General features: G+C 44.1%; 2 protein-coding genes across 6 annotated transcripts; one reads left to right on the top strand and one right to left on the bottom strand.

Moving 5' to 3' along the window:
• Window positions 1-13,961: 13,961 nt before the first annotated feature.
• Window positions 13,962-16,689, bottom strand: LOC112875132 (magnesium-dependent phosphatase 1). Of its 2 annotated transcripts, XM_025938853.1 has the most exons (4): window positions 16,443-16,682; window positions 16,139-16,310; window positions 15,455-15,571; window positions 13,962-14,349 (listed from the first exon to the last, which is right to left on the bottom strand). In XM_025938853.1, exons 1-4 carry the CDS (start codon window positions 16,550-16,552, stop codon window positions 14,227-14,229), a joined length of 522 nt encoding a protein of 173 aa, XP_025794638.1. In that variant the 5' UTR covers window positions 16,553-16,682; the 3' UTR covers window positions 13,962-14,226. The 2 variants fall into 2 exon arrangements, with proteins under 2 accessions (XP_025794638.1, XP_025794639.1); XM_025938854.1 differs by lacking the exon at window positions 15,455-15,571 and having other exon boundaries at window positions 16,443-16,689.
• A 113-nt stretch (window positions 16,690-16,802) lies between these two features.
• On the top strand, window positions 16,803-21,536 carry LOC112875130 (cyclin-H1-1). 4 transcript variants are annotated; one of them, XR_003225126.1, is made up of 15 exons: window positions 16,803-17,159; window positions 17,275-17,325; window positions 17,430-17,490; window positions 17,654-17,772; window positions 17,850-17,923; window positions 18,321-18,441; window positions 18,524-18,592; window positions 18,989-19,030; window positions 19,902-19,979; window positions 20,140-20,198; window positions 20,324-20,408; window positions 20,708-20,796; window positions 20,882-20,944; window positions 21,022-21,086; window positions 21,298-21,536. XR_003225126.1 is itself a non-coding variant. In XM_025938851.1 (14 exons), the coding sequence occupies exons 1-14, from the start codon at window positions 17,100-17,102 to the stop codon at window positions 21,029-21,031; spliced, it is 981 nt and encodes a 326-aa protein (XP_025794636.1). In that variant the 5' UTR covers window positions 16,803-17,099; the 3' UTR covers window positions 21,032-21,536. The 4 variants fall into 4 exon arrangements, 1 of the variants encoding a protein (XP_025794636.1); XR_003225125.1 differs by having other exon boundaries at window positions 21,200-21,536; XR_003225124.1 differs by having other exon boundaries at window positions 21,171-21,536.
• The last annotated feature ends 31 nt before the right edge of the window (window positions 21,537-21,567 follow it).

Raw genomic sequence — 21,567 nt, 5'->3', positions numbered from 1 at the left:
CGACTACTCGTCTCGACTAGAAACTAGTCGAGGGCGAGTCTCACGGCAACGACTACATCAACTACTCGTTTCGACTTGAAAACTAGTCAGAATCGACTCTGACTAGTCGAGCTTCATCAACAAACCGTCGCAGCTCCATCCACGAGCTCCACGGCTTCGTCGACATTCGTCCAAGAATCAAGCTAAGTAATTTATACCTTTTCCAACTTGTTCTTCACAAGATCGGCTACCTTTTGGGGTATGCCTCTCGACGGGTATGAAACCCTCGGGGGCTACACCATGATCGGCTACCTGTCTGTGTACGTCTCTCGATGGGCATTGAAACCCTCCAGAGCTACACTTCATCGACTGCTTATCCGTGTACTACTCTCGATGGGCAATGAAACCCTCCAGAGCTACACTTTGTCGATTGCTTTTGCGCGCAGCGCATCCTATTTGTCGCATGGCGACTACTTTCCGCTCGTTGTCTCCTCTTAACGGTCGCTAATCTACTCGAGTAGCAAATGCCTTAATCCGTGAAACCTCGAGTCCCTAGTCATGACCTAAGCAACCCGTTCTGTATGAGCGAAGGCAGGAGACCTAAACGACTCGTACATGATATGAGCGAAGGCCGTAAGACCTAAGCGACTCGTACATGCCATGGGCGAAGTCTAAACTGGGACCAAGTGAACGTAAAGGGTGGACTACTCGGGAGATTTAAATGGCCTAAGAAAAAAAGAGCTCGACACATCAAATTTCACACCGAATAAATTTTGGTGTCCTTTTCACATTATTACTGAGTACTACTCGGTATCTTTGCATTATGCTACATAATGTATGCATTGTCTTTTTTCAGATCGAGCTTCGGCAACAACCCTTCAAGCAGAAAGGCGTGCCATCACGGTTCCGCCAGTTCCCAGGCTCGGGGCTGGACGATACACACTACTCGACATGGCTCCTTCGGCTCTCCTGGCTCGTAAGCTCGGGGGCTGGACGCCGCAAAACTACTCGAAGACGACTCATATGAAGACTGAGAGTGCAGAAGAAACCTTAAGTCACCACGCGGTTAAATAAACTAGCGGGAGGCGAAGAGTTTCACTGTGCAGAAGGTGCAGAGTAACACCAATGCCACAGTGTTTGGACGCTTATCTCCAATTTTGTGAGATTTGGATTCAAGGGTCGGGGGCTGTGAGACACGTGGCATCGACTACTTATTTTTCGAAAGTACTCGAAGGATAAAAAGAAAAGACTCAAGACTAGTTTGACCCTCAGCTTGATTCTTCGATTCAATCTAAGGCTCGGGGGCTACTCCATATGGCGTGCGATTATTCATCGCACCCCATACAAAAGAAAGAATTCGGGGCATGAGCACCTCATAGCTTCGATGCAGTTAGAAGAGTACTCGAAGAGGAATTTCAAGACGAAGCTTCGAAAGAAGTCGAAGACTACTTCAGAAGTACTCGAAGAGCCTGCAGTACTCAGCTACGAAGAGCTCGGAGGCTTATCAGGGATAGATCCCCTGGGTACAGCAAGAAAGTTACCCGAGAGCTAAAAGAAGTCTGATTCCTACTAGGATTCCGCTGTAATCCTATTAGGACTCATATGCTATAATCCAATTGGGACTCCTACCTTGTAATCCTACTGGGAATCCCGCCCCCTGGGATATATAAAGGAGGGCAGGGGTACCTAGATAGAAGGGCAACTAGAAGAGCAATTAGAGCCACCAAGAGGGAGAGATTCAACGGAGAGCCACCTACAGGCAGCTCAACACCCAAGCGCAGGGCGCAATATTCAACACCCCCAAACAGGACGTAGGGTATTACGCTACTCTAGCGGCTCGAACCTGTCTAAATCTGTATCTTGTGTTCTTGCGTTTACCTTCAAGTTCCAGATCCGGCGATCCCTCACCAAATAAACACCTACCTTAGGGTATCCCTAGGTAGGCCGACGATAAAAACACCGACAATGAATGTGTTTGATTGAACATTTCTTTTTCTCCCACTGGTTGGTGATGTTTCCATTGCGAAACATGATACCTTTATCCCTTATAAGGTGCAAGATACCCTTTTCTATTAGAATATCCGGAATCTACAAGATAATACTTTCCATTGGGAGGCTTTGGGAATTGGTTCTAGTATGTGAGTAGAGTATCCAAAAATACTCGAGTGTCATGTACAGACCCAGACCAGCCAGTGACAACAAATGTAAATCTCATATCAAAGCCACAAACAGCCATGACATTTTGTGAAGTATATCCATGCCTACCAGTATATTTTGGTTGTTCAGATGGCGGAATAGTTACTTCTATATGCGTGCCATCGATGGCACCAATACAATCTTTGAAATGAGGCTAAAACCTTGCTTCTTGCAACTTAGGGTGAATTGTTCCAAACTGTGGATCCTTTGGCCTAATATTGTGAAAAGCCAGTCCTATAATAGCATCTACAACTTTATCAACCTTTCTACTAATTATTTCCAATGAGTGTTTGAACCTATTCTTAACTTGCCTAAATGATTGAGGACCACCACACATCCACAAAAATATGGCTAATGCTTCCTTCGTACACATTTTTTGACTTGATTTCAACCCATAATTCTGTACCAATGTGTCATGGAGACATAGAAAAACTAATCTTGACATTTTGAACATATTATAGCACTCAACTGGATTCACTAGAGTTAGCTCAACCCATTGGATCCCAGTCATAACAAGAATATTATCAGGAATTGGTGCCTTCCTACCAGTTGATCCAGAACCCATGCACTCCAAAACCAAATACGCCACCAGGAAATCATCACCTGAGTCACTCATCTATTAAAAAAAAGTAAATACATGAATCATATACCACACATACAACATATAATATTATTATATCAACCATACAAAGGGAAATTATTGTCTCTCAAGCATACAACACAGGCAAGTTATTATGTCTCAAGCAAACAACAAATAGGAATAAAATATCTCAAGCAAACAGCAAATAGAAATCAAATGTCTCAAACAAACACACTAGTGCTTCTTACTATCTTCCTATGCCCTTCTTAGCCAATTTAACCTTCTATTTGATGTCTTTAAAGTAATGAACACATCATGGTACTCTTTCTTTATAAGAAGTTATGTGGCGTAGTAATGTTCATCACTGCGTTCTTTAGCCCCATCCTTGATCACTTGATCCAACATGTTACCAATTTCCTCCCTAACACTGTCAACAACATTTGAGGTGGCTGAATTATTGCTACTTTCAGCTTTCTTCTCATATGCATCCACTAAACGCTTCATACACTGATTCCTAAAGGTCTTCTTCTTCTTTCCCTTGGGGGATAATGGAGCTGGCCTCTTGCCTAAAGTTGGAGTGATATTTGGGGGAGTAGGGACCTGCCCTTCCCTCTCTAACTCACTGTTATTCTGACCACCACCATCTTCTCCATTCGAAGGAACAAAAGATGTTTCGTTTGTAACACTAACATCTTCAAACATAATCCGCATTTGCTCCTCATGCTCAAGTGGTGCATCCCTAAAGCATATACAACCGGGTATAGCCTGAAAAGAAAAGGTAATAACCTTGTAAATTGAAACAGGTAACTTTTTTTATTTCAAAAACTGAAAATATGCAATGTATACTCACATCATTTTGATCTTTCCACCATTTGTCATCCGCCACGATACACCCTATCATAGGATCCCTACCCAAGCCGGTGGCTCTCGTGTTCAATGTTTTCCATTAGGTATACCTTCTTTTAAGTGCATCCCACATATTCTTCATTTGCCTTTCATTGTAAGGTCTCTTGGTACGTTCAAAAAAACTTACTTACAAGATTCGCATACCCAGTGCTGTTCAAACAATGTTGGGGCCTATTGTGGGCGAGAACTTCTTCCACACAAATATCATTAAAAGTTTTGGCAGCAAATGAATCCCATTTCGCCACAACCTTCGCTCCTTTTTCCATCTACTCAAAATATAGGGTTAATATTATCACAATTTCTTGCATGTAGGACTAAATTTTCTACAGACATGTATACATTATTGACCCCAAGATCTACATGCAGAGCATTCAAATCCTTAGTGATGAGCAACGATTCTGAAACATTGCTATCACCTATTATTGTTTGGTTTTGAAGCGTTTCCCCCCATCAGGGAAGACTTAAAAGTGTCGCTTTATCAGTCCCAGGAGGCTGATAACACTTTTATTACATCAGATGGTACATCACCGTACAACTCTACGCGGTAATGGGCAGTGAAGCGCCACTATCGCGAGGAATACAACCAGAACCCACACAACTACACTAGCTACGAACAAGGGATCATCAGAGTCTTGCGCCATGCGGAGCTCCAACGGTGACCTCACCCACAGGCAAGACTGGGAGCAGGACGGAACCCTACTCGTCGTTCTCGGGGATGTAGTCGGGATCCTCCACTGTAGAGTAAAAACGGGGTGAGTACAAACGTACTCAGCAAGTCCAATCTCACCCACGGGGGGGGGTTATAACAGAATTAGATGCACAGGATAATCCAAGGGTAAAGTTACGGTTCTTTTGCGGAAACACAATTATATGCAAGGGTTTGTTTTAAAAGCATCTTTCAAAACAAGTGTCTAAGAACGCACAATGTCGGTCCTCACAGACCCAAGTTTCAAACCGCTACCGGACTCCCCGTCCGTCGTAGCACACAACACTATTGCCGGATACTTTTCAAACAACTCACACCAGATCAACCCTTCCCAGAGAGAAACGCTAGTTATGTGACCACACCGTAACCTGCCCAATACCGTGGGCACGGCTATTCGAATAGATTTTAACTCTGCAGAGGTGTGCAACTTTACCCACAGGCGGGGTACCACAGCACGAACACCTTAGTGCCGGTGCAGATCCCATCGAAGCCCTTACCCACCTTAGCTAGACCTGACTAGCCACCACGGGATCTATCAAGGGGTCATTCGACCTAACACTGAGGTTTAACCGGGGCATAAGTCACACAGAGCTTATCCCGTCTCCTTGATCACCCGTTGCTCCCAGCTCTCCTGATGGCTATCAGACTAACTAGTGGGTTAGGCCAAGCCGTTGCCCATACAACGGTCAAGTGGTTTGCACGACAGGAAGCTAGGTGAGATGTCACAACAACTCGGTCCTTAGGGGTGACAGGACAGACATCTCCCTCCCTTGCCCTACCACACAGGTACGAGCACACCAACGGCAATCCACACAGGAATGCCGTCCATCCCGTCTGACTCACTTTCCGAAACCACATTTTATCCCTTCCCACACACACACGCAGTTCCTTTATAAAATCAGGTATTCAAGGTATGGTTATCACCACAAGGGTGGCTACCCTACCATGTTTACGGCACGCCAAACCATGCATTTTATAAAACAGGCCACTGGGTTGTGTTTATAAAAACTAGGACAAAAATATGCATCAAAGGGTGGAATTGAACTTGCCATCGTCAAACTCTTGCGGAAAGTCCTGATCGGAGCACTGTCCTTCGGGTTCGGGGTCGCAGTACTGGTCCTCAGTTGCTTGGGCGCGGTCGGGAACCTCGTCGTTCACTCCGTGTCCTACGACGCAAACAAACAGACACACAATTAAGCGAAAGAACTAAAAGCTTTTACCGATAGGCTTGAATCGGAAATAATTTAGTTACGGGGTTAGGGGCAATATCTCTGGGTGGTTTCTTAATGGCATGGCTAAAACTATACTAGAAAGGGCGTGGTAAAGTTTCGGGTCAATCGGAGGTCGTTTCGCACATAAAATGACGCGCTAAAGGAGGTTCGGGTGGTTAAACAGGGCTCTAGGGTTTTATTCGTAAGTATCCGGAAAGAGCGAGGGCCTTTTTGTAAATCTTATAAATTCTCGGGGCATGCTAAAGAGCGTCAAGCGTATCTAGGCTCAAGTATTAGAGGGTCCTTTTTGAATTAATGGAAAACACGGGGTTTCTTTTGTAAAAGGGGAGTGAATAAGGGCATGCTCATAGGAAGGAGGGGGTTTTTGGGAAAAATCAGAAAGGGGAGGGGGGTTTGGGTAAGAACACCCTTCTCCTTCCTCTCCCCCGTGCAAAACAGAGGAGGGGGGAGGCAGGGCGCCGGCGGTGGCCTGACCCGGCCGGCCGGGGCACGGCGGCGGCCCGGGAGTGGGGGGAAAGCGGGAGGGGGGCGCGGGGAACCCATCCCCGGCCTTACCTCGGGCCGAGGTGGAGCGAGGGGAGCTGCCCACGGGGGCGTGCGGCGGCGGGCACAGGGGCTCGTGGAGGCGGCGCCGGGCTGGGGAGGGCGAGGGGCCGGGTGGGCGGTGGCGGTCGTGGGGGTGCCGGGGTGCTCCCCGACCCCCCTTTTATAGGCGGCCAAGGTAGGTGGCGGCGGTGGCCGGTGAGGAGGGGCAGGCGGGCGGTGCGGGGCACCTTAATGGTGCCCGTGTCGTGGAGCGGCGGCGCGGGCGGCGAGGCCGGGACGACGCGACGGCTCGGCACGCGCGGGCACAGTGCGGCGTCAGCGGCCGGGCACAGCGAGCGCGCGCGGGGGAAGGGCTGCGGCGGCGCGTGTCGCGGCGTCCGTGCGCGTGCGGCGCGGCTCGGCTCGGGCCAGGGCGATGGCGTGGCGACGGGCGGCGCGGCGGGGTGTGCGGCCACGCGGGGCACGCGCGGGCGCGCGCGTGGGCTCGGGTGCGTGCGCGGCAAGGCCGGGCAGAGCGCGTGCGCGGCGCCCAGGGCCGGCGCACGGCCGTGCAGCACTCGGGAGCAGGGGAAGGGGAAACAGGGAGAAGAGGAGGAACAGGAAGAAAAGGAGAAAGGAAAGGGAGGGAAAGAGGAAAAAGAAAAGGGAGGAAAAGAAAAAAGGAAAAAGGGGAAAGGAAAAGAAATAGAGAGAAGGAGAGAAAAGAAAAAGAGGGAGGGAGGAGTGCCGGCGCCGGTCGCGGCGGCGACCGCGGCCGGTCGGCCACGCGCGCGCAGGATTCGCGCGCCGCGCGAGAAAGGACTTACGCCAGCGCTAATTGCGGAGAGTGGTCGCACGTAAGCGGTGCGAGATGTGACGGCGGTTAAGTTCGCTGTTGGACATGAGGGGTTAGGTTTAGGGTTTCGATGACGAGTGGTTTTTCATTGAAACACATTAGCGTGCGATTTAATTTGGTAAATTTTCAGGGCGTCACAGGTTTGGTCCCGCGATAATACATCAAACATACTGTGGAAACATTGCCACTCAGGAGTCAAGAGTAACCGATCAGTGCAGGAGCTTGTCCCAATTTACATGACCACAGAAGGGTGAATGGTTGCTTATCATCCAGGGTGAAAATTGTATACATGGTGTACATTCACGGACCAAAATCAAATCAAATGGGTGCACTCATATATGAGGAGGAAGAAAAATCACCTTGAAGCACCTGCAACAAGTTCAATCCGGCTGGATCTGAGGAGGAACACCTCTGAGGACTAATCTCGCGACTGGGGACGAGGGCTCGATGGTGTGCCCCTGTTCGACGGCGACCCTAGGGAGGAGGGGCGACGACCAGGCGATGGGGAGGGGCAGCGGCCGGTGCAGGGAGGGGCGCTGGCCGGGCGTCGAGCCAGGGGAAGAGGGCGACACGCCTGGAGATGGGGAGGGGCAGCAGCCGGTGCAGAGAGGGGCGCTGGCCGGGCGTCGAGCCAGGGGAAGAGGGGCGACGCGCCTGGAGATGGGGAGGGGCGACGACTGGTGCAGAGGGGGCGGCGGCCGGTGCAGAGGGGCCGGCGGCAGGGAGAGGCAGTGGCCGGGGGTCGGCCTGGAGGAGAGCGAGGGGCCGGCGTCGGCGCAAGAGACGGGAGGAGAGCGAGGGGGTCGGGAGGACCGAGGGAGAGGTCGTGAGGAGCACGGGGTGGGGAGCTAAGGGAGGGGTATCCGGAGGAAAATGGTTCGCTTTCCTGGGAACCGAGGGAAAGGGTCCCGACCAGAAAAAGCGGCCTAGTTGTATTTCGGATTCCCAGAGAAGCGATGGTGGAAAAATCGAACTTAGAATCGAGGCGTTTGGCGGGATTCTCGCTTTTTTCCACCGAGAATCCGATTTTAATCGGAACCAAACATGACCTATGATGCTTTACGTAACATGCTCTAGCAAACACATCTTATCTACTCAGGCCAGCTAATGGTACATCAAAAATTCCGAACTGTGTACCATGTGAGCATCGATGTTGACTCTCAGAGCTGAAAATCAGCCTTTTGATACAGTTCTTCCGCCGGCACCACCGGCACCATGCGTGTACGCTGCTCTCCGCTTCAACGGCTCCACCGGAGACCCGTGTTCATAGTTTTTTATATGTTTCATTAGGTCACACCATCAAACTCAATATTGAAGCACTTGAACCGTGTCGAAACTTTTTCTCTCCAAAATCGGCACAGCATTGGAACTGCCCTCAAGTCCTCACATTGTCGTCTTCCTTGCGCATTATTCCTTTTTTTTCTTAGCTTCAATATTATGTACATAAAACTTTGGCAAGCTCAAAGTTATTTTATATATAATTGAAATTTTTAGGCTTCCTTCTTAAAAGCTCTTAACATATAGGTCTAAAGATTTATCCAATATATTTTCTCCAGATTTTTTTTAGTGTGCTGACTTAAAGTTTTACGCTTCACGTTTCAAAATTTTCATTATATGGGTCCAAAGTTTTATCTGATAATGTTTATTCAAGTATTGTGTGGCATTTAAAGTTTTTCCTGATGGTAGATTCGTTGTCATTTTCCATATAGCTTCACCTATGACCTATCTTTGTATCTACAACACTCCTGTAGATAACACTCCTGTAGATATATAGAGAATATTAGCTATGAATATTAGTTAGCAATATAGAACTTTTTGTGTACGTGGTTGTTGGTACTTCAAATTAGAGTATTAGGTTTTTGAATATGTGACTTGAAAGTTGGAGGTATAGAAAAGTTTTTTATACTGCAAGTTTTTCATATCCAAATATAAATTTTTAAATATTCGAACTCAGATTTAAGAATGTACAAATTTTTGGATGTATGAATCAAAAGTTTTTCAAGTTCAATTATAAAATCTCGTATATGTACCTTAAAAGTAGAAAAATACTTTATTTTAATTAGCATATTTTGACGTTTGAAATTAAGGGCACAAAGTATTCAGTATGTGATTTTGGAAGTTTCGCGTGTAAAGTTTGGTGCATGTGATTTAAAAGTTTATAAAATTTATATTAAACCGTGCTTTTTGGGCACTCAGTTATTTCTACGCTGTTATTTTTAGGAAGGAGAAAACACGAAAAAATACTATAGAAGTTACCTTGTAACTAATTAACACACTAATCTTGGAAACTAGACATGGAAACTAGAAACCAGTGGAAAAGTAGTAATTATCTAAGCTAGCAGCTTGCTTTATGCACCCACACCATTAGCAAGTGGGAATGCGTTGCAGACTTGCAACTAACTGCTCGCTGCTCTGTGCTCAGCACCAATGTATTAACTCACTACGAATAATAAATATGATATCCATTCGCCGCAAACTAATCCGTATACGTGCGCGTCGCTAGTAACCACCAACGAACATTCGCCGGCATCGCACAGCAGCGCACGTGCGCCCATTAACGGCCCTGTCCTGGCACGAGGTCGATCTGAAGCCCGAGACACAATGGAATGACTTCACGGCAGCAGTATTAATAACAGATAAGGAGACACATATATAATAAAAGTGTATTTGACTTCTAAGTGGATTTTAGTATTGATGAGATACAAAATTAAGGAACTAATGAGTTTATTAAGTTATGGTTAGTTTAAAATTTAATGAAATGAAAAAGAGCGTGAAAAAGACGCCAAATTTGCTTAAAGGACAGTGTTGGGCTTGAAAGAAGATCTTTATTTATTTTATATATTGAATTTGAGTATAGAAAACACCGTACTATTAAGTGGGATGCGAATGGATAACATGAAGGTGTCAAAGTGTTTCTTTGAGATGCCAACCACCAAATAGAGACACAAAATTGCACGCTTGTGCATTTAGTTTTCTAACTGTTTCAGTGTGCGTCGGAAGTTCGGACCCTGCGTCGGAAGTTCCGATACCCGTCGGAAGTAACTGGATTCTTCTGATAGGGGTCCTCGGCCAGTTGTTTTAAAATGGTCGGAAGTTCCAACCCTGTGTCAGAAGTTCTGACAATCATTTAACCAACACACTAATGGCTGGTTTCTGGGGCTCGAGTATTTATACCCCCTCAGCCCTCCCTTCACTTGCTGCTGACCTAACCCAAGACAAACACCTCCAAAAGTATTTACTACTCTTTCCCAATCTCTCCTTGAGCTAATCCTTTATTTGAGATAGAGCTTAGGTGAGAGCAAGATTAAAGTGTGAGACTCAACCATTCAAGAGAGAAGGCAACCAAGTTCACTTTAAGAGTACTCGAAGCATTTTCATCCTTCGATTCACGTTTGTTACTCTTGAAGCTTGCTTCTAGACGGTTTGGTGTCGCCCGTGGAGCGTCCTCTCGTGTGTGTGTGCACCCCGGAAAATTTCTATTATCCTATTCTTTATGGATTTTACATTAAGTAACTCAATGCTTATTTGTGGTTGATTGAGTGAGGTAAAGAGTTAGTGAAATATCTGACTCTTTGTGAGCTCCCCAACTGAGACGTAGTTTTCTTAGTGGAAGTGAATTTTGAAAACAAATCTATCGTGTATTGTGTTTATTGTATTTATTTAGTTTTTGTTGATCTAGAGTTTATTTTACGCTGATCTACATGCTCGAGTTGTTGTGTTTGCAAAGATCACCTGCAGAAGTCTCCTAGTATCATTGTGCAACTTTTGATTTAGTCAGGTTCTGCAGTTTCAAAGTTAATTTTAAATTTCGTATAAACTTTAGTTTTGTCGGAAGTTTCGGTTCTGTGTCAGAAGTTCCAATACGTTTAATTGTTGCAAATTTTTTTTCAAATTTTTTAGATACGTCTGTTCACCCCCTCTAAATATGAGCAACATTCTTTTAGCTGGTCTCATTAAAAGTTTTATGGATGCGAACGCGCTCGTTGCACGGTGGTAGTTCTTCTGTCGTTGAGCTCGCCCACCCGGATTCGATCCCTGGACGGGCTCGGGTGTCGCACGGGGAAAATCCCCCGAGGGGACGAAGCTCGTTAGGCGTGTCCCGGGACTGCTAAGGCAGCCTCATTCGCGTGTAAGTGTGCGGTCCGCGTTGAGTGCCCACCCGAGTTCTTACATGATGGGCCAGTGCTCCTGGCTAGTTTAAAAAAATAAGAAATTTATGAATATTAAATATTACGGCACATCAATAAATTTGGTGATATGACAGTATCATTACAAGAAGAGAGAAGGGAGAGTTTTATAAGATGTGAGAGGAGTTTTATCCCCACAACACTCATCCGGTTCGGTTACCAAGATCACAGTCTTCGTAACAGTGCAACGAAACTATGCACTGAGATTGGCCTAAAAGACATATTTAATTTTATAAATAAATGGAAAGAGAAGTATATATGAACATTTAGCTTTATTCCCTCTATTTTTTTGATAGTCCTATTTTCAAAATTGAATTATTTTTTTGATAGTTCCCATTTGAATTGACATCTTGGTAATAGTTCGATTCCGTGCAGAGTAACTCTCTTGAAAAAAATATTAGTATATGTAGATGATAACATTAAAAATAAGTTGTGATTAATAAGATGATAAGTAAGGTTCTTCTTGATCACTGTACAAATAGAGGAAGTATTATTTTGTACCTATTTTAGCTTGTGCAACACAGTAGCTCGCTAGCTTTGACTCTAGCCTCCAGCTATACGCAGGACTCTAGTCTCCAGCTATATTATTTTAACTTTCAATAGTTGGAAATTTAATTAATAGAGGTAGCAAGGTGCATGCACATGCCACGCAAAATTGAAATACTCGAGCTTCGTGAATATCTCAATCTCGAATTGTTGGAGCTCGCGAGCTCCAGGTTAGGTCCAAGCTTGGCTTATTTTAAGTATAGCTCAGCTTGAATTGAGTTTTTAGCATGTCAAATATAAATAGCTTGTGAGTGTTGAGCTATTATGGTAATCGTACTTATGGATATGGGTGAACTGTGAATGCTCAATAGGTCAGTGTAAATCAGCAGGTCATGAGACCATGGTGTCGGGACGAGCACGCATGCTAATATGGTGGGCACCCTTGTCGTTGCTAAAGTTAAGATCGCGACATTCAGTATTGTGAAGTATAGTAGGGAGATTTTCTGAGGAAAGAAGATGGGTGGTATGTATGAAAGTGTTAAGAAGTGGTAGAGGTTAAAATTTTATTTGAAAGTATTTTGAACAAGATGTTGTTATATGAAATTTAATTATATCGTGATGATATTTAAACCGATAAGGTTAATAAATACTTCACGATATCACCTGTAGTAGCGCACATGCATATTTACTAGGATTATAAAAAATTGTTCAATCTAAAACAGTTTTATTCTACCCAGTATTAGAAAACATACCCTGCAACACTTCAAATCATATAGTGGAGCAAAATATACATTGATAGATATTTTATGTGCTAACTATGTAACAAGTAACATAAACTATAGTACTAGATGACCACCTACGGAACATATAAAATCTTTATTATTTGATTTTGAGAAGCTATTTTGGCTAAAGAGAAATGAAATGTATGTTTAGGCAATAACTTTTAGCTTATAAAATAATGTACGTTTCAAACTAGCTATAATGACTTTTATTTAGAATATGGTTAGGTAAAAATATACTTTTAGAGATCATGTACATCGAATTTTAAGGTTTAGATCCGCCACTAGTGGATTTTTGTGTCGGGTTTATATAGGATTGAGGAAAAAGCAACAGATGAGATTAATTGTTCAAAAAAAAAGAGCAAATATGATTTGTGTCCTGCCCCACTCAACTGTTCACTCAAAAAAAATCTATGAGGAAAAAAGTTGTGTCTTAAGCTGCGGCGCCCAAAAGCAATTCTACTCTGCGCATCAGAGTTTCATTGGTTAAATTGGGGAAAAGCTCGGACACAACACTCGATTTGGGGCGCAAGACGATGATGACGCCCGCCGGCCACGGGAGGCGAAGGACCCGCTGTTGGGCAGGTGCCAGGGCGGGGCCGTCAACGATCGACGAGGTAGGAGGGCGGTACGGGCGATGGCGCTGCAAAAAGGGATCCTAGAGGCAAGGAAGATGGAGGTGACGATGGTGGAGCTGGCCGGGATACCACTCTGTTAGTGTAGTTGGTCAGAGTGCGCTCGTGTGCGTTTGAAAAGAGCGGGATGCGAGGTTAATCAGCGAAACACGGACCTGGACAACGGCGCTGCCATACTTGTGAGGGTGCCTCGGCGTGGCAAGGAGCGCCTCCATCAACCTCTCCACGAAGCTCTCCCAACGGCGCCGCTCCTACCGCATCAATAAACACGCCGGCGAACTGGCGGCGGCGACGAGGTCGGCGCGGAGTAAGAGAAACCCTACTGGAGCGTGGTGGAGGCGACTAGGCACTCCCCGAAATCTCAAAACGGCTTTGGAGCTCGTTAGTTTGGGAAAGAGCGAAGGTGAAGTTGCAAGGAGTAACTGGATGAACGCAAAGTAGTTTTGCAGAGCAAAATATTTTTTCTATTTTCCTCATGTCAATAGTAACCTTTGTTTTACACTTGCATTGTTGCACACCTCAATCTCTTTATTCCCATTCTCCTTCCTAAGCTTATATTGTTTTTCGTTACCATCCTGCTCTACAACGGTGGTGCCCCATTTTTATTGTTTTTCGTTTTTTATTTTATCAATGTATAGTACATCAATAAAGAGTTACTTTACAGCCTGAAAATGGAAGTCTCCTTTTACCCTGCCCATTTTCTCCATTCCCCGTCTTTTGTTTTCAGATAACGGGCTATACAAACATATCCCAGCTAACCATCTCATACATTTCACCGTCGCCGATCCAATTCAGGGCAATTTTGGCTTGACGATGACACAGCTATGTTCGACCTCTAACAACCACACAGTTCACTGAAACACGAAATTTAAAATGAAAAATGTACAGGTGTGGTTTACAGTAAGGCACATGAAAATTCTGGCACAGCGCGTAGTCAATCACAAATGCACAAATACATCAACGGAGTGGGTAAAATAAATACATGCAGTGCTTGCTTCAAACATACATTAGACAGTTGCTGCATCAGTTCAGTAGCTAGTTTCTGAGGCCATCCTTCCTCAAAATAATGTTCATGAATAGGGGCAATTGATTATAAGAAATTCAGGTATATGTTTCAAAAGGTTTGTTTTTGGAGAATGTATTGATTTTCTCCTTGAGGCTACTCATCTTGCTTTCTGCTGGAGGCGGCAAAGCTAGTTGCAAAGTTACTGAGACCCAACTTAAACATGTCGAGGTTCACTCCATTCTCTACTAGAACACTCGTTACTCCCATTTTTGATACCTGAAAACGAGATAAATATATTAGTCAAGGTAACTTGAAGCAATGAATGTCGTAAAACTCACTTGTACGTGCACATACATAAAATCTAGATGGAAATATCATCTATATGCAAGTGTATGTAATAACTATAATATGTCACACCTACACGCTTGTGCCCTATGGCAGAGCGCTGTGTTCAGGGGAACCAAGAGGTATGAAACCACTAAAATAGCCTGCACACAGCTTATTTGTGGATGGGGCCTAATAGCGCTGGGGTTCAAGCCACCATGATTTTACTTTAAACTAACAATTATCCAAACTAAAATATGTACATATCACGCATAGAGTTTGACACATGTCATAATTAAATGACAAGTTTGTACATGGCATTATGTTAGAAATACTTTTCATAGCAATTAACACATGAGTTTGACTACGTAAATTGGTTGCAATTGGGACACATAAAGAACATCATGAAAATTCTATACATAATTTATTTATTATCATTTTGAAATTCCAACAGAAATTGTACCTGATGTGTTTTTTGTCATAAAAGTCATCCTGAAAGTATGAATGAACTGTCTGAACATATAATCTTGGTCTAATCAAGGTTCAGCAATAACCAATAGCATTATGCAATTATACAAGTCCACACCACTTCTGTTAATGAGCACCACGCCGTCACCATAGCTTCGATTTATGTATCTACAGTAGCTTGTGGAACATGGTGTTCATTATGACCCAATCTATCGATGCCAATCAGTCTCAAATGATTTTAAACGTTTAACTGTTTCAATCATATTGTGCAGAGATGGAATAAGCAAACCCACTAGCCTACAATTCAGATAACTATTACTTTTTCCATATACAGTGAGCTAGGCATCCCTAATCATGATTACTTTTAGCATGTCAAAATATACACAGCCTCAAGCAATATATCCATATGATTAGAGATCCAAAATTTTGTTTTCCTGTCTACCATTCCTACATGACACATGAGAATAATTACTGCACAAGCTGAGTAAAGAATAGTAAAGATCACATAATGGGAAGTGACTGCAAAGATATTTGACATTTTGGATAATAGCTGGACAATGAAGTGTTTGCAGCGAGAACAAATGATTACTGTTTTAATATTCCTGTCCTCATCATCAAAGAAAAGCATGGACTTGTAGGGAATCCCAGTTTTCCTCTGGATCTTTTGGAAATGCTCGGTCTTGTGAGTCCAGCTGGAGAATATTTCCTTCATACAGTGACCATGTGTAAGCAATATAGTTTAAGCATGAGGTTCTTAAAACCAAAAAAGCACATGTTGCAGGAAGAATTGTCCAAGAACACAAAGGTGTGTAGGAGGGGGGGGGGGGGGCAATTAAAAGTACACAGAATAGGGCATACAAAGTTTGATGGCATACACAACCAAATTCACTATACTTTAGGCCATTGCTACTGGGTTAGAGTAGTATACAGGCAATTTTGCCTTAGGAAATATGTGCACATATTCAAGGAAGATAGTAGAGTATGAAGTCAAGATTGGACACCAGAAATATTTCTGTTCGCACGTTTTTAGGATTTGATTCAGATTTCATTATTTTGTGCCACTTGCCGATTAAAGAAAACATATTGATATAACAAATGTCCATCCCTAATGTGCTCGAACAGAACCAAAAATCGGCGCAAATAACACCCGAGCTCTTTGTGTTGTTCTTTGCTCGCATATAACTGTACGGGGCTAAATCATGTTATCCCTCGATTGTTTTTGAAGAAAAAAATGCCTGAACTATTGGTGCCCCGATGAATTCTGTGTTCTTACTTGGGCGACGAACATGGACTGGAGCTCCAACTTGTCTATGAACACCTTGGCTATGTCCGGGGTGGGCGAGCGAGACGCAATCGCCATGTCCACCCCCTTCTCCTTGAGGGCGTACATGATGCCCCTGGCATGCCGGAAGAGGCTGGGCGAATCCCTCTTCGACCGGCACTCGCTGTCGAAACCAGAAACCAGTCAACCAAAAAAACAAGAGACACCTAGCGGCGGATAATCAAATTGACGATTTCTCACCAGCCAAGCTGGGTTGGGAACTTCGGAGGGAGAGAGGGGGAGGAAGGGGACGGACCAGTAGAAGGGCCACAGGGTGTAGTCAAGGTCGAAGACGACGAGGCGGGGGAGCACCTGGAAGAGGCCCAGGATCTGCAGCGCCTCCGCCTTCACCCGCTCGTCGCCCATCGCCGCTCTCCTCTCCTTGCTGCGGCGACGGCCACTCGCCGGCGGGAGGAGCGGCTAGGAGGGGAGACGGCGCCCGCGAGGACCTGGACGGCTTTGGTTCGACAAGGCAAGTCGGCAACGAAGAACGCCAATACGCCATCGCTTGATGCTTCCAGCGAAAGTGCGAAACGCGTGGACTGCTCCGAGATTTTGCTGGGCCTGGACCAGGCCGCGAGTCGGACGGTTGGTTTGGGCTTGGGCTGGATCGCACCGTGCCCCCGCGCAGACCAACAACGACCGAATCGCCTCTTCTGCGGTTCTGCCTTCCCCCACCGCAAAACCACCACCTCCTCCGGCGCTCGCCGCTGCTACCCGTCACCGTGTGCCTCGGCCGCCGCCTCCGGTTCACTGTTGTTCGCGCAAATACAGCGCGCCCTGCTATCGTGTCATACCGTCCACTCCACCCGCTTTCGCTCCCAGCGGTGGGGGTCCCGCTGTACTCGCCGCTCACCGGCACCGAGGGTTCGATCAGGTGCGGAGTCTGTGAAGGAGGAGGCGGAGCGCAAATATGGCGGATTTCCGGACCTCCTCGCAACGGGAGAGGTGGATCTTCCAGCCGCACGATCTGGTGAGCCCGGGAGCTCAGGGTTTGCCGTTTGCTTTGCTATGCTTTGGCACGGCCTGGAGCCTGTTCTGGCCTTCTGACAATACGGCGCGCGCGCCCTTGGTGTTGTGCTTCGCAGACGGAGAGGTGGGCGGCGGCGAACCAGCGGGCCGCGGAGACCCTCGCGCAGGTTGGGTCTGGTTGGTTCACCGCAGTTGCCGTGATTACTTAATCAGCAGTTGTGGTTAGCTAATGCCGAATTTACTCATTGTTCCTCTCCTGCTCTTTGTGAAGTATGGGACGACGCGGCTGAAGGTGGGCTCGCTTGATGGCTCGGTCCATTCGCCGGATCATGGTATGCGACGCTGGTTGATTGCGAACTTACTAGTATGGCTACCTGCGCAATGTGTAGTGCTCCAAATATACAGTCGTTTTACTCCAAAGAACTGTGCTTCCATGATTTTTTTTTAACTTGTGTTTCGTAAAGTTTAGTGTTGAACTAGTGTTCTTTGATTCAGTTGAGGGTAGCTCGGATGTAAAGCCTCTGTCTTACGAAGAGGAGCAATTGACACGAGTATTTTACGAGCAGAAGATTCAAGAAGTATGTGCAGCATTCAAATTCCCTCACAAAATCCAGGTAAAGGATCCCTCTTCCATGATTGAGCCTTTGTCAGCGTATGAATTAGTTGCTCATATTTGATCATTGATTTTCAGGCTACAGCTATAATATATTTCAAGAGATTCTATCTACAGTGGTCTGTTATGGAGCATCACCCGAAGCATATTATGTAAGCACTAAGCGGTCATGATAACAAATATGGTTCTGTGGTTGAGAATTTATAGATTGATTTCTATTGTACTTATACTTAGCTAAGTTAGTTCCCTTAAGCTCATTATGTGAAGAGTAATGCGCGGGTCTTGACAAAATGTATTGAGTGTGTGCTGCATCTTGTCCTATACCTATACAGTCAAGGTCTTTCCTGAATTTATTACTCCTTCAGTTCCAAATTATAAGTCGTTTTTGCTTTTCTAGATACATAGCTTTTTCTATGCATTTAGATATACGTTGTCTCTAGATACATAGCAAAAACTATGTATCTATGAAAGCCAAAATGACCTATAAATTGGAACGGAGGGAGTAGAATTTTGTCTGGAAATTCCAGTTAACCAACTTTCATTTGACAGGTTAACATGTGTATACACTTCTTGCAAAGTGGAAGAAAACCATGTTTCTGCTGAGGAACTTGGTAAAGGAATTCAGCAGGACCACCAGATCATTCTGAATAATGAGATAATCCTTCTTAAGGTATACCACTTACACATTTTATCTTCTTATTAGTACCTCCAAGCAAGCAGAATATGACATTAAGTTTCTTGTTGGCTTCCAGACTTTAGATTTTGATCTCATTGTTTATGCACCATATCGATCAATTGAAGGATTTGTTGATGACCTGGAAGTAAGTTTCACGTGCTTGTTTTGTACTGCAAATCATGATGTACAGATTCTCATATTGCTCTGTTTTAGTAGTTCCATGGCATTCACTGCTATAAGTAAATTCATTACTCCCACTGTTCCAACTTCCAAATTGTAGTTCACTTTAGCTTTGTCCTAACTTTATAGGAAAAAGCACCAACATTTACAACATCCAATTGGTTTCGTTCAATCAACCTGTTTATAGTGCATTTATTTGGTACTATAGATGTTTATATATTTCTCTAAAAACACGGTTGAAGTTAGAACGATTTGATTTACAGGAGAGCTAAAGTGAACTATAATTAGGGGCGGAGGGAGTACAGTTCAACTTTTTCTACTGCACTGTTTATTGTCTTATGCTATTGCTTTTGTTGTGAAGGGTTTCTGCAGGGAAGATAATAGTGCATTACAACGTTTGAAGGTACAGTTTGCTGTTTCTTCTTCTTGACATGTTTCAAATTGTACGAGCTTATGCAAACTATGGTCATCTGCACAATATTTCCTATCAGACACTTGCATCATCTCAGTATCTCGCAAATGCCAGAAATCAATCTAGATATTGGGAATGGTTATGAAGTTTGGCATGGTAATTGCACAGGGTGATGGTACTAGAAGTAGTACTGGTACCAAGATTGTAACATTAGTTCTCACCTTTAGAAGTTTATAGTTAAGTTAAAATGCCACCATATTATAATTATGCATGTGACAAGGGCAAACATTGAATATCTTGGTTACAGTGTTTGTATTTCACTAATGGCGATCTAAACATAACAGTGGACAAATCTATCTGTGAAAATTAAGTTGGGTGCCGAAGATGTGCATGCATACTACAGAAAACACAAAGTTTGCAACTTTGCATATCTACTATCATGGCACCCAACTTTCTGAATGTTAACTTCACCTCAGTAAAGCACAACATTTGAATATGTGGTCGGATCCTCTGATGTTAAGTCACAGTGGCTTGGTGACTGATGTGGCCCTCTGGCATCGGGGCCCACATGTCAGTGATTGGGACTTTGATGCCAGAGGAACTGCTTCCATTTGAACATTGGCACATGAGTCCTAAGACTATTGTTCTTTTCAGTGAAGATACACTACACCATCTATACTTGCTAAAAACTGTAAAATAATAATCCAATTATCATGAGATGAGGAGTTGTGAATTTTCAAGCTGGATTTGATACCCTAAATGCTCTCTTAGTTTATTCCTTACACGGAAAGAAACAAAATAATTACTAGACAATAAATATGCAAGTTGCAAGCCTCCTAGCTTACCCCTGACTGGCTTTCAGGAGTTGCATCAAACCGCGATATCCTACGCTGACAAAATGATGTTGACTGATGCTCCTCTTCTCTATACTCCAGGGCAGGTAAACTTAAACTAACTATTGTTATTTATGTTATCATTACCATTTTGAAAAATTTGCTGTTTGGATTTTGCATCCAGTTGAGAAACATCCAATATGCATACTTCTCAAGCTTACTTGAACTTCTAAGTTTTCAACTGATCTTATTAGATGATGTGTGCAGTTGGCACTGGCTGCTTTGCACAAGTCCAATGATACTCTCAAGGTCTTCAATTTTGAAAGGTCATGAACATTTGATCTGGATTATTATAAGTAACATATATCCCTGGGTTTTATGTTTCATTATGTATTTGCTTTCTCTCTATTTATTCAGTAGAAATGTTACTAAATTCACTAATTGTCTGCAGATACTTGGAAACTATCTTCTCAAGGCAACATTCTGATTGTCCAGTCGAACAGTTTGTTCAGTCAATCAATGCAATCCATTACTTGGTAAAGGTTTTTGCTTGGCTTGGGGTGATGCAATTTATTTACAAATCAGTTGTGCGAGTATTATTTTCAGTCATACAACCTACCACTAAGAAATGTACTTATGTAATGCTTCACTAGATTAGTTTACACTTTGTGTTACACAGTATGATTAGAAAACTTTTCTAGAATGCTAATTCTGCTCTTTGTCTTGGTAACCATATGGGCATGTTAGGTGCTATGTTTTGTTACATTACCATGTCTTGTTTTGATAGCTGTTGTACCTTTGTCATTCTCTTTGTATTCTTTGTGCATATTTGCAGGTTGACCAGCTTAAAATACCTACTGTTAAGGATATGAGGCATGTTGACCGCAAGCTGAAACATTGTTGGGATCGAAGCTCGCATGATGAGTATGGCTCTCATTTTCTCCATGTCATATCTTCTGTAGTTGTTATAACTCATCATACCCATTTTCTGATTTGCACATCTCTACAGGCATAAGAAGAAAGAGAAAAAGTCAAAACACAAATCGAAAAGAACATCTACTGATGCCCAGCTGTAAGCACCTTGTACCTCCAACTCATGTTTGACCATGTTCCATTCAGTTCCTTGCTTCTGAACGCCTTTCTCTGCAGCAACGGCTAGAAATCATATGGTCGAGCAGTGCCCTTGTGTAAAAATCAATTATAAGAATGCGGTGGTGAGGACTTCTGCTACTCCATCTAGTTTATTGTTTACTTGTATTCTACCACATTAACGAGTGGAGTAGCTTCATCTTATTCGGGGTCTCCAAATGATTGAAATTGAACTCAGGCTATGACACGCCTCTTTCCACACCAGCTGTTACAGTTGTACCTGAGGAACAAGCAATTTTTTGACGAGGCGATATCTTAATTTATTCCTTGATGTAGAGGGAGAGTTGCAGCAAGATACAAACCAAGAGGTGTAACATTCGATATCTATCGCTATGAATGGAAAACTGGAATTGGTATACAGCCACTACTACTTGAGTTTCTTCTTTGTGGCTGTACCATTGTTGGGCTGAACACCGAAATCCAAGATGATCTGCCTGTGGTTGTGAATCATCTGGAACTAACTGTGATTTTGAATCTGAATTGAGTATGTGCGAACAGCTTATCATGGCAGTGAAGACTCGTATCAAAATTAATTTTGCTGTGGTT

The sequence above is a fragment of the Panicum hallii genome, chromosome 9, assembly GCF_002211085.1.
Source record: "Panicum hallii strain FIL2 chromosome 9, PHallii_v3.1, whole genome shotgun sequence".
In the NCBI taxonomy this organism is placed as follows: Eukaryota; Viridiplantae; Streptophyta; class Magnoliopsida; order Poales; family Poaceae; genus Panicum; species Panicum hallii.
Note: the sequence above shows the minus strand (reverse complement) of the source record. Positions and strands in the feature narration are given on the sequence as shown.